The sequence below is a fragment of the Eulemur rufifrons genome, chromosome 19, assembly GCF_041146395.1.
Source record: "Eulemur rufifrons isolate Redbay chromosome 19, OSU_ERuf_1, whole genome shotgun sequence".
In the NCBI taxonomy this organism is placed as follows: domain Eukaryota; kingdom Metazoa; phylum Chordata; class Mammalia; order Primates; family Lemuridae; genus Eulemur; species Eulemur rufifrons.
In genome coordinates this window covers 96,241,651-96,262,390 of record NC_091001.1, presented here as the reverse complement: position 1 = coordinate 96,262,390, position 20,740 = coordinate 96,241,651, and the positions used below count along the sequence as shown (strand labels likewise).

Here is a 20,740-nt window from a genome sequence, read left to right as displayed (position 1 = left end):
CTGGTCTCTTCTGGGACTGAGCCTTGGGGTGGAATCCTGCTCTACAGGAGTGTGGGGGAGTGTCTTTACATTTAATTCTATCTTTTTCCTAAAGCAAATCCCCGAGACATTCGGAGAAGGAAGACTTTGGCAGATGGTAGGAGATGCTGGTGCCCAGCTCATCCTTTCTGTCCAGGGACAGACTCCAGAGCCCTGTCCCTGTCTCCAAGGACTTGGAGATGGTCTCTTAGCTCCCTTCGGAGCTGGAGTTGCAGGCACGAGGTTGCTGCCCTGGACGATAAGGGTAGTGCATCCCCAGATGAGAGAAAGCAAAAAGCCGCTCACTAAGAGGATGCTGAGACAGGGCAGGGCTGGGCTGGCCCAACCGGTTCAGTCCAGCCAGGAATGGGCAAGTCAGATCTGGCTGGCAGGAGAGGCTGGCTAGGGGAGTGGTGCTGACTCAGGGCCTGTCAAGTCAGGTGACAACCAATGACAGCTGTTGCCTGGGTGTTTTTAGAAAACTTTGGCTGCCAACCACTCTCTCACGGGCTGCTGCTGCACCTACTCATAAGCAGGCAGAGAAAACGAGGGCACGCTCTTCGTAATAAGCTCTGGCTGAGCGGTATTAATATCTGGCTATGCTTGTGCTGATCCTTCCACAATGTACCTGGAAAACAGGAGGAGAAATTAATCAAGAGGCTTCCAAATCCCCTTTGAATTCTCTTAAAATCACTTATCTTTTCTGCTTAGATCTTTTTAGGCACCTTGCCACCAGGTATCCAGAGTAGCGGTTAAGAGAGCAGGCACTGAAGTTAGGAGGGCCTGGGATCAAAACTTAACTTTATCACTTATTATTCGTATGACTGATCAAGTTCAATCAAGTTAAATAAAGCAACTTTTAATTATGGAAACTTTTGAATATATACAAATTATACATATTACTATAATGAACTGCCACATACTCATGATTCAGCTTGAATAATCATCAACCCACAAAAATCTTGTTCCATCTATACTCTACGCATCCCCATTCCCTACAATTATTTCGAAGAAGATCCCAGGCATCGTCTCATTCCATCCTCCTTAACTTTTTAAATTCATGTTTCCTCATCTGAAAATGGGGATTATAATAGTCCTTGCCTCAAAGCATCATTGAGAGGTCATGTCTATGTTAGGTTAGGATGACTGCCCAGCCCGGCCGGGTCTCAGGACAGGCTGCTGGAGGGAGGCAGTTGAGACACAGGAAAGAAGAATCGAAGCTGCAGCAGCCATGGAGGGGAGGTTGGCAGACAGGAGCCAAGTTTGAACACATGTATAGCACATCCAAGTGCCAAGGTCAGTAGAAGACGAGAAAGAAAAAGTGGACACAGAGTGAATGTTACCTAGAGCTGGAATCATTCCGGGAGTTCCACCAGAAACAGGTGTGTGAGTCAGGGGTTTCGATTTGGAATTTAAAAAGAGAACACAGGCTGGGTGTGGTGGCTCATACCTGGAATCCCAGCACTTTGAGAGGCTGAGGTGGGAGGATTACTGAGCCCATGAGCTCGAGGCTACCGTAAGCGATCATCCCACCACTACACTCCAGCTTGGGCAACAGAGTGAGACTCCATCTCTTAAAAAAAAAAAAAAAGAACATAAATTTACTGATAGGCTATTGGGAAGTTCTCAGAATTACTGGGAAAGCTGGAGAACCAGGTTCACGAATTGGGGGCAGAAATAGGCCACAAATCCAGTCCGGACCTGGGATCCATCTGACTCTGGGGGCCCACAGGTGCCCCAGAAATGAATTGCTGCTGCTGTTGCACCACTGCCCTCAGTATATCTCCCACTGTGCCTGCTTCTTTGTGTCATTGGCCTCCAAGAGTCAAGGTTTTGGGCTGGTGCTTGTGACTGGAAGAGCTCAGCTCATATCTCCACAGCCTAGATGTGTGTTTGGGATTGGGGTGGGGTTGAGGAGTGGTGCTGGGGAAGGGAATACAGAGGGAGGAGGGCTCTGCCACCGAAAACTCACAGTGGAGAATTTCCTAGTCAAAGAAAGGGAGCTTGATACTGGGCAGTCAGAGACCTGACAAATGTCCATTATGCAAGGACGTGTGAACACTGGGGAGGGTGGGGGAATGGCACTGGTAGGAACAAGCAAAGAAACAGCATCCCTATGTGGCTGTCAAGGACACCAGCGCACTGAGGCAGGGCAGAAGGCAGTGGAACCCTAAATGCACAAGCCACATGGGCAAGGGCCTGGCTTCCTCTTGGAGGTATTTTGGACAATAGAGATGGCTGCTCTCAGATATTATCTCAGCAGTGTCTAACTCAATTGGCACGTAGTATGAGGGCTTTTGCTACTCTGTGTTTCTACCCACTCTCTGGCTCCAGGAAAGAGGTGGGGCAGCCTGCAAATAACTGGGTGTTTATTCCAAAGAGCTGGAACCAGACAGGGCAAGGCAAGAGCTGACAGCTGACAGCTGAGAGTAGAGCACCGAGCTTTGAGACCAGACAATTCCATGAAGTCTGGGATTCCATGACCAAATAAATGTGATGAAATAAATGTGTCACATTAAAAAATTTGCATAACTATTGTTATGCTGTGTGACAATTAGGAGTAAAAGAATATAGCCAGAATCTGTATTCTTTTTTTTTTTTTTGAGACAGAGTCTCGTTCTGGTGCCCGGGCTAGAGTGAGTGCCGTGGCGTCAGCCTAGCTCACAGCAACCTCAAACTCCTGGGCTTACGCAATCCTTCTGCCTCAGCCTCCCGAGTAGCTGGGACTACAGGCATGCACCACCATGCCCGGCTAATTTTTTCTATATATATATTTTAGTTGGCCAGATAATTTCTTTCTATTTTTAGTAGAGATGGGGTCTCGCTCTTGCTCAGGCTGGTCTCGAACTCCTGACCTCGAGCGATCCACCCGCCTCGGCCTCCCAGAGTGCTGGGATTACAGGTGTGAGCCACCGCGCCCGGCCCAGAATCTGTATTCTTTTTATCAATCCAAATAAAATATTTGGGGCCTTTTCCCCCTCATTTTGATATTTTTCTGATATCTATAAGGAGTATCAATATCAATATCAATTTCCTCTACCTCCATGTACAATTTAATCTCTTCCTCACTTTTGTTTAAAAATTTAGATCTGGGATGCAGAATACTAAGTTAATCATGTTCCTAGCACACTGCTATTGACTGTGGGGTCTGTGCAAGATCCCACTCATTTTGTATTTTTCCTCTTCTTCCCCTCTCATTGCCCTCCCCCTCCGCAGGTTCTGTCTCTAACGTGTCTGACATATGCCGTTAAATATGTGCGAAACCTCATAAAAGAAAGTATGTTTTTGTGTGTTTTTAATTTACACGAATGGCATCATATTATAACTCATTTTCTGTTTCCTTCGTTTCAGCTCACCATGTTGCTGAATGTGCAGCTAGTTAGTAGCTTCATACAGCATGTGGAATGGGCCATGGACAAGCCTGCAATAGGCCCAAAAGTACAACAAAGAACTTTCTTTTTTTTTTTTTTTTTTTAGCTTTTTTATTTTTATTTATTTATTTATTTTTTTAACATGCTAATTTTTTTTTTCCTAACAGTATATCTTGTTAGATACAGTATGTCCTCATAATGTATACATTATTTCTTGTACAATGATATGAAATAATATGGGAAATATTCATGATAAATTATTAAGTGAACAGTGCAAGTTAAAAACAATAGTTTCATATTTTTTCCCCACCCCCCCCTTTCCCAAGTCAGCACCTTCAAGTGTTACCACTCCCCAAACGGTGCGCAATGCACTCATTGTGTAGGCATACCCCCATCCCCTCCCCCACCCCCCACCTCAGTCTGATGTCCAATTGGTGTCGTTCCCAGATTTGTATTTAGGTGATGATCAGGGAAACCAATTTTCTGGTGAGTACATGTGATGCTTGTTTAACAAAGGACTTTCTTACATGGTAAATGGCAGACCCTTGAATGCTGACCTGACCTCTTCCCCAGACTAATCCTATAAAAACTCAGTCCCAACTCTGAACTCATTAGACCAGTTTTCTCCCTCTGCCTGGCCTGCATGGATCACTAGAGCTTGGGTATGTTTCTCTGAGGAACTAGGAAGGCATCATTCTTTGCTTTGCTTATTTGCCAGTTTATTAGTAAACTGAAGTGCTAACAACTTTGACTTGGGCCTGACTTATGATATTAGCTGATTTTCAAACCCAACCCAACCCTTTGTGATCTGGACTAACTCCATGTGCATCTCCCATACTTTATTCACTCATTCCCCTAGTAACAGATGCTTAGATTGGTTCCAACATCTAGCTACCACCAACAAAGCCATGATGAACCTATGAGGGAATTTCTCTTGAATGCACCCAGGAGTGGTGTTGTTGGGTCACAGATACATGTGCCACTTATTAAATATTGCCTAGTTGCTTTCCAGAATGGCTGGACCAGATTGCATGCCCACCAGCTATGCATGAGAGTTCCCATCTCTCCACATCCTCACCCACACTTGGTGTTATTTATTTTTCTAATTTTTGCCATTCTGATGGGTGGAAAATATTTCTGTTTGAATTTGAATTTCCCTGATTTCAAATGAATTTGAATATTTCTTCAAATACTCATATACTTCTCTGAATTGTCTGCTACTCATCTTTGTCTATTTTAAATTTGTATATGTAAAAGTATATATGAAATATAATATTCATCCTAATTTATTGAATAGTTTTAGTTACAATGCAAAGTTAATCTGGAAGGTGGTTTTCAAACTACCTCAGTCTTAGACGGTATCCCAGTTGGCCTTTATTTCTATTACCTGCTAGTGGTAGCCTGATCTGGGGATCATGTCCTCAACTCAAGCACAGTGTTCAATTATCAGTGTCACACTCTAAGAGGGACATAAGCAAAGAAGAATGGTGGTGATGATAGTTATCTGAGAATTATCTTCTGTCGAAGAAAGTGGGCGTGGAGCAGCTTAAAGGAAAACAACAATGCTATCTTCAGATAGTTGAAGAGCTGTCATGTGGAACTGGGGAAAGGTTTATTCTGTGTTTCTCTAGAGGACAGAATTAAAACAAATGGATGATATTACAGGAAAGCACATTTATTCTCAGTCTGTGGAACACTTATCTGTTAGAAACACCCAGCCCTGCAACAGGCTTTCTTTGCATTGCAAGCTCTCTGATAATATTGACAGAGAGGCTAGTTAGGACATTTCTGCATGAAGCAGGAAATTAGTTTAGATGACTTTTAAGATTTCTTCCAATGCAGATTTAAATTAATATAACTAATGTTTCTTGAGTTCCTACTATGTGCAAGACACCAGCCTGGGTGTTACAGGGGATAAAACAGTTGTTCTTCAGAGTTTACAATCTTGTAGAGGGAAGAGAATCAATATTTAATGAATGACCAATCCCCCTGCCAAGTTCTTTGCATGGATTATTTTAATCTTCACAATGGCTTGATTAAGTAGCTACTGATAACTGCATTTTCCAGATGAGGAATCTGAAATTCAGTGTTGGTTTTGTAATTGTAGTTGTCTAAGATCACCCAGCTAAAATAAGATGGAACAGAGATTCAAGATCAGATCCCTGTGATTGAGTTATGTCATGCTGTGAGTCTATGAATTTATAAGCCATAAGAATAGCTTCATATTTCTTGGCTTTGCACAGGGTTAAAGCCTCTCCCTTCTTGTCTTTGTCTTTTTAAGTCTGATGGCTGTTTTTCTAGGCCTTGACACTTAAGAATACAGTTTTCTAGAGAGCTATCTAAGGTTGAATTTGTTTCTGTTCCATTTGGGTCCCAAGGCTTTCCCTGAGCAGCCCTCTTTCTTCACTCTGCCAGTGCCCTCTGGGTTCTGAGTGTAGGAAGTGCCTTTTCTTTCAATTTCTCATTCTTTTGTCCTTTCAGGTGCTCCTATGATTTTTCCAGCCCTCTCATGCAGGTCAAGTTGCCATACCCTGTTCTCTCTGCTGCTGTCTCTCTGTCAGTTTCTCTAAAGCTCTCTTTGCTCTTCAGAGCTCTGGCCTCATCTGCTATAAATATCCCAGGCTCCTTGGACTGGGGAGGCCTTATAGCTCTGTTTTGCACAGACCAATCCAGGGGTTTACTATGCACACTTTCATATTGAAAGAGAACCACTATGTTTATGTATGTCTTGGTGATTTCCATTTTCTGAGTAGCATGAATTGAGCACTTATTACTTTAATAAGTACATGAATATACAATTATTAGAAAATAGATAACCATCCTTTGCCTTGGATGATTCTTTTTCTTCTCTCTTTCCTTTTTTTTTTTTTTTTTTTTGGTTTGAAAAAAGCACTTTAGTGGTAGGATGATTCTTTTGTTTTCTTTTGGAAAGAGAAGTTAACTTGTAAATATATAGTCCCTACACTGGTTAGGGTTCTTAACTTAACTTATCATCACCTTCAGGAGAGGCATAAAGTTGCAAAGATGGATTTAGGAGAAGTCCTTTCCTTATATTAATAGAATATCCCCATGGATTAACAGAATGCTTTCTTTTGTCAAAATAAGTGATTTTTTAAAACTTATATCCCTCTAGATTAGCTTTTTTCAATAAGCCAATGATCTTCAAATAGAAAAAAATTTTTTCCAGTTCTTGTGGTGCCAGTAACAATGTTTCTGAGCATTAACTAAGAACCAAACACCGTGTCTGTTTAATTCTTACACACCCTATGGTAGTTTCTATTTTGTCCCACTTTACAGATGGGAGAACAGGTTTAGAAAGTTTAGGTAATTTACCCAAGGTCTCTTTTTAACAAAATGACAGACATAAATCCTTAGATCTAGCATAGCAAGGCTCGTGTTTTTGACCACTGTGCTGAACCAATTGCTGCAACATAGGTGGGAAGAGCTGGCATGCACATGCTGGAGGTGATGGTGTGAAGGTTTTTATTGGTGAGCTGAGATGGTAGGTTCTGCTGCCGTCAGCTATTAATTTCTTTCTTGAAGTCTCATTACCCCTTTTGATGATATCATTACATCTTTGCAATTCTTGCTTCTCCCAGTTCCAATCTTCCTGTCTCCTTCTTCTGATCTATTTCTGTTCCTAGCTGACTTCCTTTGGCACTATTTTTCCTCCAGGAGGGCTTGTTGCCTTGATAGTTTCTAAGTATTCTAACTTTACTTATAATTTTTCTGCTTTCTTTTTCCTTATGGTATAATTTATTACCTCTTAATAATAATAGTAAGAACTTATATTTGCATAGTGTTTTCACTTTATGTAAATTACATTTACATGCGTTATCCTATATAATTTTTGAAACAATCCTGTGAAGTACTATACTCTGACACATGAGGAAAATAGGCCTAGTGAGGTGACATGAATCATCCATTGTCACAGCTAGTTACTAGCAGAGCTGGTTCTTGAATTTATATCGTCTTGTTCCAAATTTAGTGTATTCCACTGTTTCACAGTTGTCTGATTAGCTTTAATCGTATTTCTTGTTCACAGAAATAAACTCTACAATGGAGTTGAGTTCTTCATTTATTTACTAAAATTAATAAAATATTGATCCAAAGGTATTGTCTTTCCATTTGCTTCCTTTGAATTTTCAATTATTTTCAACATTTTGAAAAAATTTCTCCAAAAAGAGTCCTTCCAGGAAAAAAAGTGTATCTCTTTCTGGATTTCATTTGCTTTTCCCTTCAATAAACATGTTTTAATTTTCTGATATATTCAAGGCACTGTGTTAAGCGATGTATTAGATAGTCACGGCCCTCAAGGAGGTTCCAATTAGAGAAAATAAGAAGCGTATGCCAGTATCTTTCACAAAATGTAGAAATGTGTCATAAGAAATCTCGAAATCGAGAGCTATGGGGAAAAAAAATACCCGAGTGGTAATTCACCAAAATGCTAATAGCAGTTGTCTCTGAGGAGTAGTATTTCTAATAATTGAAGTTTTTTTGCTTTGCTTATTATTACTATTATATATTTTTGTCAGACAGGGTCTTGCGGTGTTGCCCAGGCTAGAGTGCAGTGGTGTCATCATAGCTCAGCACAGCCTTGAACTCTGGGTCTCAAGGGATCCTCCTGCCTCAGCCTCCTGAGTACCTGGGACTATTTGCGTGTACCACCACACTCAGATAAATTTTTCTATTTTTTGTAGAGGTAGGGTCTTGTTATGTTGTCCAGGCTGGTCTCAAACCCTTAGCCTCAAGTGATGCTCCCACCTTGGCCTCCCGAAGGGCTAGGATTACAGGTGTGAGCCACCATGTCTGGCCTGATTTCTATGTTTCTAAAATAAATATGTATCATTTGTGAAATAAAAAGGGAGAAATACAATTGATTTTTTACAAAGTGCTGTGGGAGTTCAAAGGAGAAACAAGTTACTTCCAATGAGAGTGTTGGGGAAGACAGCCTGTGGTGAAGGCATTTGAGCTGAGGCTGAAGGGGTGGTAGGTGGCATGAGGAGAGGGTGCATTTCACATGGAGAGAACCACATTAAACTAAGCATGAGATCAAGAAGATGTAACCGTGGGAAAGAAGACTCATTAGGCTTGCCTGGACGCTAGTGAGTAGAAGCTAGGCTAGGAAATAAAACTTGCTGGCCAGGTCCTGGAGCCCCTCAAATGCCAACTGAGGAGGTCAGCATTTCAGAATTGAGGCACTGCTGGCAGTAGACTAGAATAACACATCCAATGGGCTGGGAAGACTTTTGGGGCAATAATATTCTAAGAGGAGGAGGCCTAAGACAAGATATGCAGGCAGAGCAGAATATTGGCAGGCTGTGGCAGCCACTGGGCAATCAGTACTCAGCATCAGTAAATTCTAACCAAGGCCTTCCTCATGGAAGTCTCTCCAGGAAGATTGTGGGTGTGAACACAGGAAATAAACAGCAGTAAATAGGCAAAGTCCCAGAGATTACAGGGGTGGGTTTTACAGCAAGGTGATGACGTAGCAGTGGGCCTGCCCTGCAAGAGAAGACTCCATTCTTATGAAGAACAGAGAGAGCAAAGAGGGGAGGGATAAAAGAGCAAGAAAGGTACAGACACTGAACAATAGTGCACAGGAACAACAGTACAGATGATTCTGTGTTAATATCTTTTGAGGCAGAAATTTCTTATAAGCTGTAGAAGTAAGTTCTGAAAGCATAAGCTGAAGACTAGAACAATGAGCTGGACAGCTGTGTCTTTTCTAGAAAAATACAAAAATACTATCTTAATTAATAGTATAAACATATAAGCGTGGTGGCTTGCACCTGCAGTCCCAGCTACTCGGGAGGCTGAGGTGGGAGGATCACTTGAGGCCAGGAGTTCACGACAGCATGTGCAACATAGCAAGACACTACCACTTAAATAAAATATAAACATATAAACATACCTATTTTCTTTCTTGGCTTTGCAAATATGTGGACTAGGCTCTTTATAGAGCAATTCTGAAAAAGGCATAAACCCTAAACTAGTACTAGATTGGCATTTTCTTTCACTAAGCTTCTGCTTTTATCAAATATTACTTCACAACTCTAGGTTTACCTTTTAGGCCTACACAGATGCCCATTTTATTCTTTTTTTCCTAGAGTCAGAGATATTCCTTCCATGCCTGGATCACTTCTATTGGCTTCAGTGGCAGATATGGCTTGATGTTTAGGCCTCACTCCAGCAAAGCTTTAGTTTACTTTAAGGAATCTAAATGTTAAGTACTGGCTGAGCCTCCCAATTCTCATCTTCATGTAATATGATGTCCTGTGGAGGTTTTCTTCCCTTGCCCTTGCCCATTTAGTCCTGGTTCTGCCACTAAGAGTGTGATCTTTCGTAAATCCCTAACCTCTCTCAGCCTCATACTCCTGTTCTGTAAATTAAGTGCAGGAGTTGAATTATGATTTGAAAGACCCAGGTGTGGTAGTGCTCATTTGTAATCCCAACTACTGGTGAGGCTGAGGCTGGAGAATTGCTTGAGCCCAGGAGTTCAAGGTTACAGTGAGCTATGATCACACTACCGCACTCCAGCCTGGGCAGCAAAGTGAGACTCTATCCCTAAAAAAATAAAAAATAAACATTACCAAAAGATATCACAGCTGTAAAAGTCTATGATCCTGATCCAATAATAAAGTTTGTTAATAAATATAATTAATTCCTAGAGTTTCAGAATATGGGCCCATGAGGACAGGGTTTTAATTGATAAAACTGTTGGAAACAACTGGGATAAAGAATGAAGTTAAAAAAATTTCAATTGACATATAATATTTGCATATATTTATGTGCATGTGATATTTTGATACATGCATTCAATGTGTAATGAACAAATCAGGGTAATTGGGCTATCCATTACTTTAAATAGTTAACATTTCTTTGTGTCCTAAAAAATTTATTTGGGTTTAAAAAATTTTTAGCTGCCTATTACCCCCAACTTTAAAATTTTTTATTATTATTTTATTTTTATTATTTTTTTAGAGACGGGTCTCACTCTGTCACCATGCTGGAGTGCAGTGGCACAATCACAGCTCACTGCAGCCTTGAACTTGTGGACTCAAGCATCCTCCTGCCTCAGTCTTCCAAGTAGCTGGAACTACAGGTGTGTATCACCATGCCTGGCTAATTTTAAAAATTTTTGTAGAAAGAAGTTCTCACTGTATTGCCTAGGCTGGTCTTGAACTCTTGGCCTCTAACAATCCTCCTGCTTTGGTCTCCCAAAGTGCAGAGATTATATGCACGAGCCAACGTGCCTGGCTACTCCCAACATTTATGTAGTAGTATTACTCTCCAATTTAGGCTTTCTACATTAATAAAAATCTTAACAATTTTAAAATGCTTTATAACATTGGGGCTTGAGTTAATCACACTTATTTTGAAAGGAATAATGAAGATTATTTAATCAAGATTATTCTATGAAGATTTTCCTGAGGTGCTCAAAACTACGACTCTAAACTGATGACAAACCTGTGCAACACTGACCATTGCTCACTTTGTGATTTTTATAGCTAGCTTAGGTTAGAATTGCTGGTATTATCGTAAGACACTCCCAACCAGAGGAAAAATGATTCACAGAAAGTTTAAGTGACAAGACTAAGAAGAGCTTTCAGAGAACACAACTGAAGTGGAAGATGTATTAGCGAAGACAAATAGCCTTAGTAATGAAGCTTTAGAGGGGTGGCTGGGAAGAAAGGAAGCGTGTAAGACAAGTCCTTAAAGCAGCAGTCCCCAACCTTTTTGGCACTAGGGACTAGTTTCATGGAAGACAATTTTTCCACGGACGCCGGTGGAGGGGTAGTCGGAGCTCAGGCGGTGATGTCAATGATGGGGAGCGCTGTAAATACAGATGAAGCTTTGCTTGCTAGCTGCTTACCTCCTGCTGTGCCTCTCCCTCTTCCTAAGTTTCATGGAAGACAATTTTTGATGCACCCGCGGTGGGAGTGGGGGAAGGGGTGGCAGAGCTCTGCGGATGGTCCCTAAAAGGCCACAGACCGATACTGGTCCACAGCCCGGGGGTTGGGGACTACAGCTTTAATGAATGTGAGACTGAAATTACTGGAACTGCTTTCACAACTTATTTTAATTACATATCAAATACACATTTTGGTGATGGTGGGGTCGTGCATGTGTAAGAATGTACTTTTTACTTCTCTGTCCCTGTTTCTTACTTTCCAGATGTTCCAGGGTTTCCTACTTTATGAGGTTGAACCAGCTCACCAGGTTCAACTACTCTGCCATCACATGTTTGGTGTGCTTGAGGGGATAGCACACTGAGAATGGTAGGTCAGCAGCATGAATATTTCAACTCCAGAAAGGAAGACGAGAAAAAGGGAGGTGTAAATAAGTATGATGGGGAGAGAGGGAGGAAGGGAGTAAGGTGACTGAAAAGAAAATGTAAGCAGCTCACGCCTGTAATACTAGGACTCGGGGATGAGGAGGCGGGAGGATTGCCGAAGGCCAGGAGTTCCAGACCAGCAAGAGTGAGACCCCACCTCTACAAAAAATAGAAAAATTAGCAGGACGTGGTGGCTCCACCACCTTTCAGTTTCTACCCAGTGGTGAGACTTTGGCAGCAGGGAGGGGCCCGCCTCTTCCGCATAGAGCTCTTGGCTCTTGCGGATTCCAAAACGACGGCAAAGGCCTAGAGCAGGTTCTTTGAGCGCAGCACTGAAGCTCCCACTTGGCGGGGAGGTGCTCCCTACGCCCAGGTGTTCCTCAGCCTTCCTCTTCCAGCCCAGGAAGGCCGATTACATCATCCCAACCCCAGCAGCGTGGCCAGTTTTCCCATTTCAAACTCCTTGCTCTGTAAGTAAACCGGCATGGAGCCCTGGTGTTTCTCCTGTCACGGCTAGCCCACGACGGAGAGCACTCCAGCAGGCGTCCCGTTTTAGCAAAGTCTCCATTAAGTGACCCAGGCGCTACTTTTTCTCGAATTTACGAGCTACGCCTACACAAGAGTCCATGGCCACCCACGCCCATCGCTGCGCCGAGCTGTTCAGCTCCACACACCACACAAACGCCGTGCAAAGGAACCCCCGACACAGTCTGCCGGGCGACCCCGGGAAGCAAAAGAGGGGGCGGTGTCCCCGGCTACTTCACCGTGCCGCGCCTGCGCAGTCACTGGGCAGCACCTCCCGCGGGGCGTGCTCGTAGCGCTGCGCACCCTATCAGGCAGCCACGGGGAGCGCGCCCGCGGCCTCGCCCTCTCGAGCCCCGCCCCTCTCGCCTCTCGGTCGGGCCTCAGACTGAGGCTCGGAGACCTGAGCGCTCCACTCTTCACCCCTACGTGCCCCACACCCTCTTGCGCGCGTGCGCAGAGGCGGACCGCAGGGCGAGGGCGGGAGGGAAGGGCGGGCGTACGTCCTTGCGTGCGTCTCAGGCAGCGCGCACGCCGGCGTGAGAGGGCACGGGGAAAAGGTGGCTCAGGCCGGGGCGGCTCGGCTTCCTGGGGCTATGTAGCTGAGCTCGTAGGCTCGGGGGTCCTCCTTCGCTGTCCTCGCCGGGTGCTAGCGCCGGAGTTTCTGTTCCGGAGAGAGACTGTCCTCACGCCCGCCGCGCTCCCTCGACGGCAGAGCTCGCTTGCTCGATCGTGGGAGCGTCCCGGCCGAGCAGCCCTGAAGGGGGAGGGGAGGCCATTTTGTCCCGACTGACTCCCCGGAACCGGGCGGAGCGGCTGGGAGAGGCTGCGGAGCCGCGGTCGCCGCCCTCGGAGGCACCGGACGCCGTCACCATTGGAGCTTCTTCAACAAGGCCGTTCGTAGGCCCTCCGCGCCCTCTCGAGTCTTCCTTTTTTCCCACGCTTCCCCGGTCCTTCGGCCTGAGAACGCCCGAGTGAGGAGTTGGCCGTAGTGAGAGGGACCGATCCCTTGGGGCCGCCGGCGGCGAGAGCCTGAGCCGCTCCTCCCAATGGCGAAGAAGACGTACGACCTGCTTTTCAAGCTGCTCCTGATCGGGGACTCGGGAGTGGGGAAGACCTGCGTCCTTTTTCGTTTTTCGGATGATGCCTTCAATACCACCTTCATTTCCACCATAGGTAAGACCCGTGGGAGGATGGTGTATGGTCTGTGTAGCTGCAGACCGTTTCTTTTACTCCAGACATCTTGCTTCCCGTAATATACGCCTTTGTTTCAGTGATTCCCATTCCAAACGACAGACCCAACTTACTGTTTGAATCGGCATCGAGCTTACTGGGGCGGGGTCTTCCCATGCTTTCCATCCGGTCTTTTGCTTTCGAGTCTCCCACTCTGCTCAGTGCCTGCTGTTACAAAATATGCAACATTTAACCACGTTCCAGAATCCTAATTCTTTAAGCAACTGGACTGGCTTTTTCCACATTTGCTTGGAATTTCTAGATGTGTGATATTTCTAAGCGATATATTTTAGTGGTTGTGACTGAAGCAGTACTAGCTATTTGGGAAAGGCCTGAATTTATACTTTAGGGCAAAGAGAAGATTCCATCTGGTTGTAACTTAGAGTAAACTTGAGGATTTGTGTGAAGAATAATTAAGGCAAATTAGAGGGGAAGAGTTGCCCGCGTTGACTAATCCATTGATATGTCAGTCGGAGGCTCTTCGCGCTTGGGTTGGGACTCTGTGGCATGTTTGCCGTACAATGCTTTTGGAGTCATCAACAGAAACAGTAATCTAAGAGAATTGATCAATTTCTGCCTTCAAACCCGACGGAATGAAGTCAAGTTCTCCCTTCTATTTTGTTTGACCCTAGAATTTACAGGAAAATATTTTTCTAGTCATAGCCATAAGGACTTTTACTGTACTTTCACCACGTTTCAGAATTAGTGTGGAAGTAAGAGCTAAAGATTGACCTTTTTAATTGGGTTTCCCGTTTAGGAAAAGAAAAGGGAAGACTCTAGGAAAGTCCCTTTTGACTCTGGTTAGAAAATTTAGTGGCACTAACACTAATTATGTTAAATTAATTTTATGTGAAACCCATTCCTTTCCCAATAAGTTTCTTAAAGGACACATGGTTGCCTCTGTCACTTGCCTTGTCACCCAGCATTCAGCATTGGGGCAGTGCAACGAAACCCATTTTTAAACGTAACTAATTTTATATTGAGATGATTTAAAAAAGCAACTGCAGTCATCTAACTCTGGGAATTGTCAAAATTAAACTGATTTCAAACAATTTATAGCATTGCTGAAATCATTGGTTTCGGCTTTTTACGAAAAAATATCAGCTACTTAATTCATTTTTATGAAACAAATTATACTGAAATTGGACAAGTGATTATTTTAAGTAAATTTTATTTCACTTTGTGGGGGGAGAAATCATCATGGTCATTATTTCCTGAGTATCATATTGTTCTCTTGGTCAGCCACAAATTTTTTGAAACTTTAAAGAACTACTTCTCTGCCTTGTGGGTTAGCACTTCTTAGTACTTAAGTTTGCTTTTAATATTCCACTTTTAGCTGTAGCTGGGTGGGTCAGATGGTTAGATCAGTCAGCAAATACTTTTTGAACATCTAATGCTAGGCACTGTTTTAGGCACTGGAGATAAGTGGTGAACACAGTAGACTCCTTGAAGAACATTCTACTGAGGATAATCATAATGGAGTGTGGAAATTGCTACAGTAGTAAGCATAGGAAGGAGAAGTGACTCTTAAATTGTGTAGAGTCTGAGTAGGCCTGCATGAAGATATTTATAATGAAGTCTGTAGTACAAATAGGAATTGGGCCAGAGGGGCCAGATAATGCCTTTCTGGAAAAGGGAGCGTAGAACAAACCTATAGTAAGGTACAGGATTTAATTCATGGGGTAAACTTTAGCTTGTTATCGAAAAGGGTGCAGGTGGAGAGTAGGAAGCAAGGCGTTAACTCCATCTACTACAGTCTTTTTGTATAGGGTGTGTATCCACAACTAAAACCCAATCCTATAAGATAATGGCATAATCTTTTTTGTAGACCCTTTACTTGGGAAAATGTGTGATGTTTTTGGATCAAGCCTGCTGGGTTAGAATCCTGGTTCCACAGGTTACTATAATAGCTGTGCAACTTTGGAAAGTTACTTAAGCTCTCTCTGCTTCATGTTCTTCATAAAAATAGCGTTAAGAATAGTGTCTACCGCATAGGGTAGTTGGGAAGATTTTATGTATCAGTGAGTAAAGCACTTAGCATGGTGCCAGGTACTTTGTAGCACAGTGCATATTAGCTATATATAGAATATGTGACTGTTCTACTGAAGTGTGGCAGAACTGTTACTTTATGGATTGAATGTCCTGCACACTGTGGTCACCCAAATATTTGTTGGTGCTCTGTTGAACAATTTCACTTTAGAATTTGACATTTTTATAGTTTGATATAAAAATGTTTGATATTCACATATGTAAGACGTTGAATAGTGTAAGCTTAGAAAATGAATAAATTCTGAGTACAGTTCAAACACATTCATGTATTAGCTCTGTTCACAGGTTTAGAAGTCTCCTGTTGCCTCAAACCAGTGCTGTCCAAAAGCAGTAACATCAGCCACATAATATTTTTTTTTTTTTTTTTTTTTGAGACAGAGTCTCACTTTGTTGCCCAGGCTAGAGTGAGTGCCGTGGCGTCAGCCTAGCTCACAGCAACTTTAAACTCCTGAGCTCAAGCAATCCTCCTGTCTCAGCCTCCCGAGTAGCTGGGACTACAGGCACGCACCACCATGCCCGGCTAATTTTTTCTATATATATTTTTAGTTGTCCATATAATTTCTTTCTATTTTTAGTAGAGATGGGGTCTCGCTCTTGCTCAGGCTGGTCTCGAACTCCTGAGCTCAAACGATCCCCTCGGCCTCCCAGAGTGCTAGGATTACAGGCGTGAGCCACCGCGCCCGGCCTGCCACATAATATTTTTAAAATGGCAAATGTAAAATGGTAAAAGAAAAGACAATTTTAATAATGTATTTTAACTCATATCTAAAGTGTTATTTAATATTTTATTGTGTAATCAAGATTTAAAAAATTGTTGATATGTTTTGCATTCTTTTTCTCTGTTGTGTAAATTATACTTACAGCTCATCTCAATTTAGATTAGGTGTATTTTAAGTGCTTAATAACCACATGTGGCTAGTGGCTACCATATTGGACAGTGCATCTCTAAATAATCTAGAGTAGCCAGTTGAAATACTTTTTTTTGTGTGTGTGTGGTGTGTGTGTGTGTATGTTTATTTTTAAGCCTGGGAGTCATAGGTTCAAGTTGCCTTGAATATATGCTCCCCCTAGAAATAATTTGAATGTATACTACTTTTAGGATATTTTAAATTTTCTTTCTTTCTTTCTTTTTTTTTTTTTTTAAGGTACCTGAGCCTGGAAATATATTTTAAATTTTATCAGGTGACTAGGGTTTGTTGTTTTTTTAATCTAGAGTATTCACTTAAGTATAAATGGTAGTGAAATGTGTGAGTTGTCACTTGACTGTTAAAACATCCTGGGGAGTTTGTATAGAAGTAGTTATCTTACAGGTGTTTAGAAGGACCATACTGCTAAAATAAGGCAGGCCCTCAGTATTTCATGCACGGTCATTTTAGCTTCGTACTGGCTATTCTTTGAAGAAATAATTTTTGTAGATTTATGGTGCTTATAATATCACAAAGACTACTGTGTTTATATTTTTCTGTAAATTTTCAATTCTCACACATCCGTATTAGAAATTTTGTATGTTTATGGTCAGATTTATTGCAGAGTTGCAAAATCAAATTAATGGTATGTTCCACACTCAACCAATCTCAGAGTGAGCCCAGGGACACTAGAATATAAGTGGAACAAGGGCAGAGATCTTTGTCTTTTTTTTTTTTTTCTGATACCTGCTAAGCACCTAGGAGAGTACCTGCATTTAATGGATGCATGATAAATAATGAATAAAGGAAGACAGGTAGGTAGACAGGTAGTACAATCAAGGTCCTCCTTAATATGGGATTGGGGCTAGTTTATTCTAATATTTTCCTTCTTACCCACTTTCTGAGCATTATGGGAAGTAAGTTGGGATCAGATTTTACTTAAGAATATTAGCTATTTGTCTAATAGAGCAATTTTAGGGTAAGACTGGTCTTAGAAATTCAAAGACTATTTGAAAAGTAATTGTTTAAGAGAGTTACTGGTTTTGGATGAGCAGATTTCAGTGGTTGATTTGACCATAACTGTCTTGGTAGTACGAGCTCCGGAAAGGATTATCCATTAGTGTGATATGGTACTTACATGGACTTGTCCCCAAAGCACAAATTTTTAGTAGGCTGTTTCTACTGGATGTACTACATTTTGGTGTCATTAATTCTCCCTCCACCCCTAGACTTACTGCTTTTTCCATAGGGAATATCTTCCATTGGGAAATAGTCTCTGGCCTGCATGTAAGAAATTAAGTTGGTAAAGGCTTTTGCCCCTTGAAGGGGTATAATACATCCATTTTGTTGTCTGAGTGTTTTTGCTAAGCTCTGGAAGAGTAGATTGGTTTCACTAATGTGCATTTAATAACTGATTGATTAAATCAAACTGAGCCCATTTTATAGGGAGCAGCTACTTTTTAGAGAAATGAGCAAAAGCCTTTGTCATATTAAATGTGTCTAGGCTTTGCTGTAATACTTAGGCAACAGCTCGTGCTACAAGAATGCCAGAGCACCTAAGGAATTTTTCTCATTTGAACTTGTACTTTCAGGATTGATTGAAAACTGTGAAGACATTCCTCTAAAGAAGATAAACAGCCAAATAATTGGCACATGGAAAGATGTTCAGCATCACTAATAATTAGGGAAATGCAAATCAAAACCACAGTGAAATGTTAGTTTACCCCCATCAGGATGGCTATAATAAAAAAAAAAAAAAACCCACAAAACAAGTGTTGGTGAGGATGTAGAGAAATTGGAGCCCTGGTGCATTGCTTGTGGGAATGTGAAATGGTGTAGTTGCACTGGGAAACAATATAGTGGTTGCTCAAAAAATTAAAAATGGAATTACCACTTGAACCAGTCTTTCCACTTCAAAGTTATACTCAAAAGAATTTATTATTTTTTATTCTATTTTACTTTTTTAGAGACAGGGTCTTGCTCTGTAGCCCAGGCTAGAGTGCAGTGGCATGATCATATCTCATTGCAGCCTCAAACTCCTGGGCTCGAGTGATTTCTCCCACCACAGCCTCCCGAGTAGCTGGGACTATGGGAACCACCATGCCCAGCTTTTTAAAAATTTAATTTGATTTTTTTTTTTTATATAAAGGAAGAGTTTAAAGGAGCTACAAAGGGTGTTGAGCTTATTGTCTCAACCCATAAGATTGATTAAAGTCTTGTAAAGATCATGGAGTTGGTTTCCTCAAATAGATGAATAATTGAGGGTTAATGGTATTAGTTCTGTAAATTTGGTTAAGAAAAGGAATTTGAAAAGATGATCAGAATAAAATTGTGTTGAAGGAAACTCAATGTGAAGGGAAATCTGAAATGAGAAGAGTGTTTTCTTTGGAGACAGTGCCATGTATATTGGGTCGCATGCATAAGTGATTGCTTGATGTTTATTCTTCTTTCCAGAGATGCAAAATAATATGTTTTTGAGGAAAACAGCAACTGGTGATGGGATGCTGTGTTTCCAATATGACCCAGAAACAGAGCATCCAAGGTTGTAAAACATTAGAAAATGGAAAAACCATCTTTCTGGAGACCCAAAAAGTAGAAATCAAAATCAGAACAGAAGACAGTGTTGATGTGTTTCTTTCATATTATTAGCAATGCTTATGCAGACTTTTTTTTTTTTTTTTTTTTTTTTGAGACAGAGTCTCACTCTGTTGCCCAGGCTAGAGTGAGTGCCGTGGCGTCAGCCTAGCTCACAACAACCTCAAACTCCTGAGCTCAAGCGATCCTCCTGTCTCAGCCTCCTGAGTAGCTGGGACTACAGGCATGCACCACCATGCCCGGCTAATTTTTTTTTCTATATATATTTTTAGCTGTCCATATAATTTCTTTCTATTTTTTTTTTAGTAGAGATGGGGTCTCGCTCTTGCTCAGGCTGGTCTCGAACTCCTGAGCTCAAACGATCCGCCCACCTCGGCCTCCCAGAGTGCTAGGATTACAGGCGTGAGCCACCGTGCCCGGCCCCCAGTTTCTCTTAATGATAACATTTTTGAGAAACTGTGGTATAACATCACAACCAGGACAATGACTTCTGGTGTATAATACACCACTATTATTAAAATTTCCCCAGTTTTATTTGTATTCATTTGTGTATATTAAATTCTTTATAATTTTACCACTCGTGTTGGTTCATGTATTTACCACCACTGTCAAACCAAGGGACAAGGATTCTTCATGTTTTCTATAATCATACTTCCCCATACTTCTATAATCATACTCTCCCCTGTAAACCTTGGTAACTATGAATCTGTCCTCCATTTCTAAAATTTTGTCATTTCACAAATGTTATGTGGATCAAATCATATAGGGTGTAACCTTTTGAGATTGGCTTTTTTTCCCCCCCACTCAGCATAATTCCCTGGAGATTCATCCAAGTTGTTTGTATCAGTAGTTTTTTTTTATTGTTAAGTAATATTTCATGATAAGCATGTACCACATATTTTTTAATCATTTACTTGTTGAGGAACATCTAGGCTGATTTCAGTTTTTGGCCATTATAAATAAAGCTGCTATGAATAATTTGCATGTGGGTTTTTTGTGATCATAAGTTTTCATTTCTCTGGAACAAATGCCCAAGACTGCAATTGCTAGGTCACACAATAATTGCATGTTTACTTTTATGAGAAACTACCAACTGTTTCCTCAGTGGCTGTACCATTTTAGACTCCCCCCAGAAGTGTATGAGTGATCCAGTTCTCCACAGCCTCACCAGCATTTGGTGGTGTTATAGTTTTGTATTTTAGCCATTCTGATAACTGTGTAGTGATAGTCTCATTGAATTTTTAATTTGCATTTCCCTAATGGCCAAAGGTGTTGAAAAATCTCTTTATGTGCTTATTTGCCATCTGTATATGTCTTTGGTAAGATGTCTGTTCATACAGTTGCCCATTTTCTAGTTGGGTTGTTTTTTAACTGTTGAGTTTTGAGAGTCCTTTAAACATTTAAAATTCTAGTCCTTTATTGGATATGTGGTTTGCAAATATTTTCTACCAGTCTATAGCTTGTATTTTCATGTGGGCTTTCACAGAGCAAAAAATTTTAAATTTTGATGCGGTCCAATTTATGGATCATGCTTTTGGGTTTTCTTCTTATGGATCATGCTTTCAGTGTCTAGGAATTCTGTCTATCCTAGATCCCAAAGAGTCTCTTCTGCTTTTTTTTCCCTAAAAGTTTTATAGTTTTATGTTTTACATATGAACCTGTGATCTATTTTGAGTTATTTTTGTATGTGTGTAGGGTTTAGGTTGAGG

General features: G+C 41.6%; 1 protein-coding gene across 1 annotated transcript in view; it reads left to right on the top strand.

The window, feature by feature from the left end:
• The first annotated feature begins 12,764 nt into the window (after positions 1-12,764).
• RAB10 (RAB10, member RAS oncogene family) overlaps positions 12,765-20,740 on the top strand; it is an 80,287-nt gene continuing 72,311 nt past the window's right edge. The window contains exon 1 of the mRNA XM_069495171.1: positions 12,765-13,425. Within this exon, the coding sequence (XP_069351272.1) occupies positions 13,299-13,425 (127 nt within the window). The 5' untranslated portion in view covers positions 12,765-13,298. The remainder of the gene's footprint in view (positions 13,426-20,740) is intronic.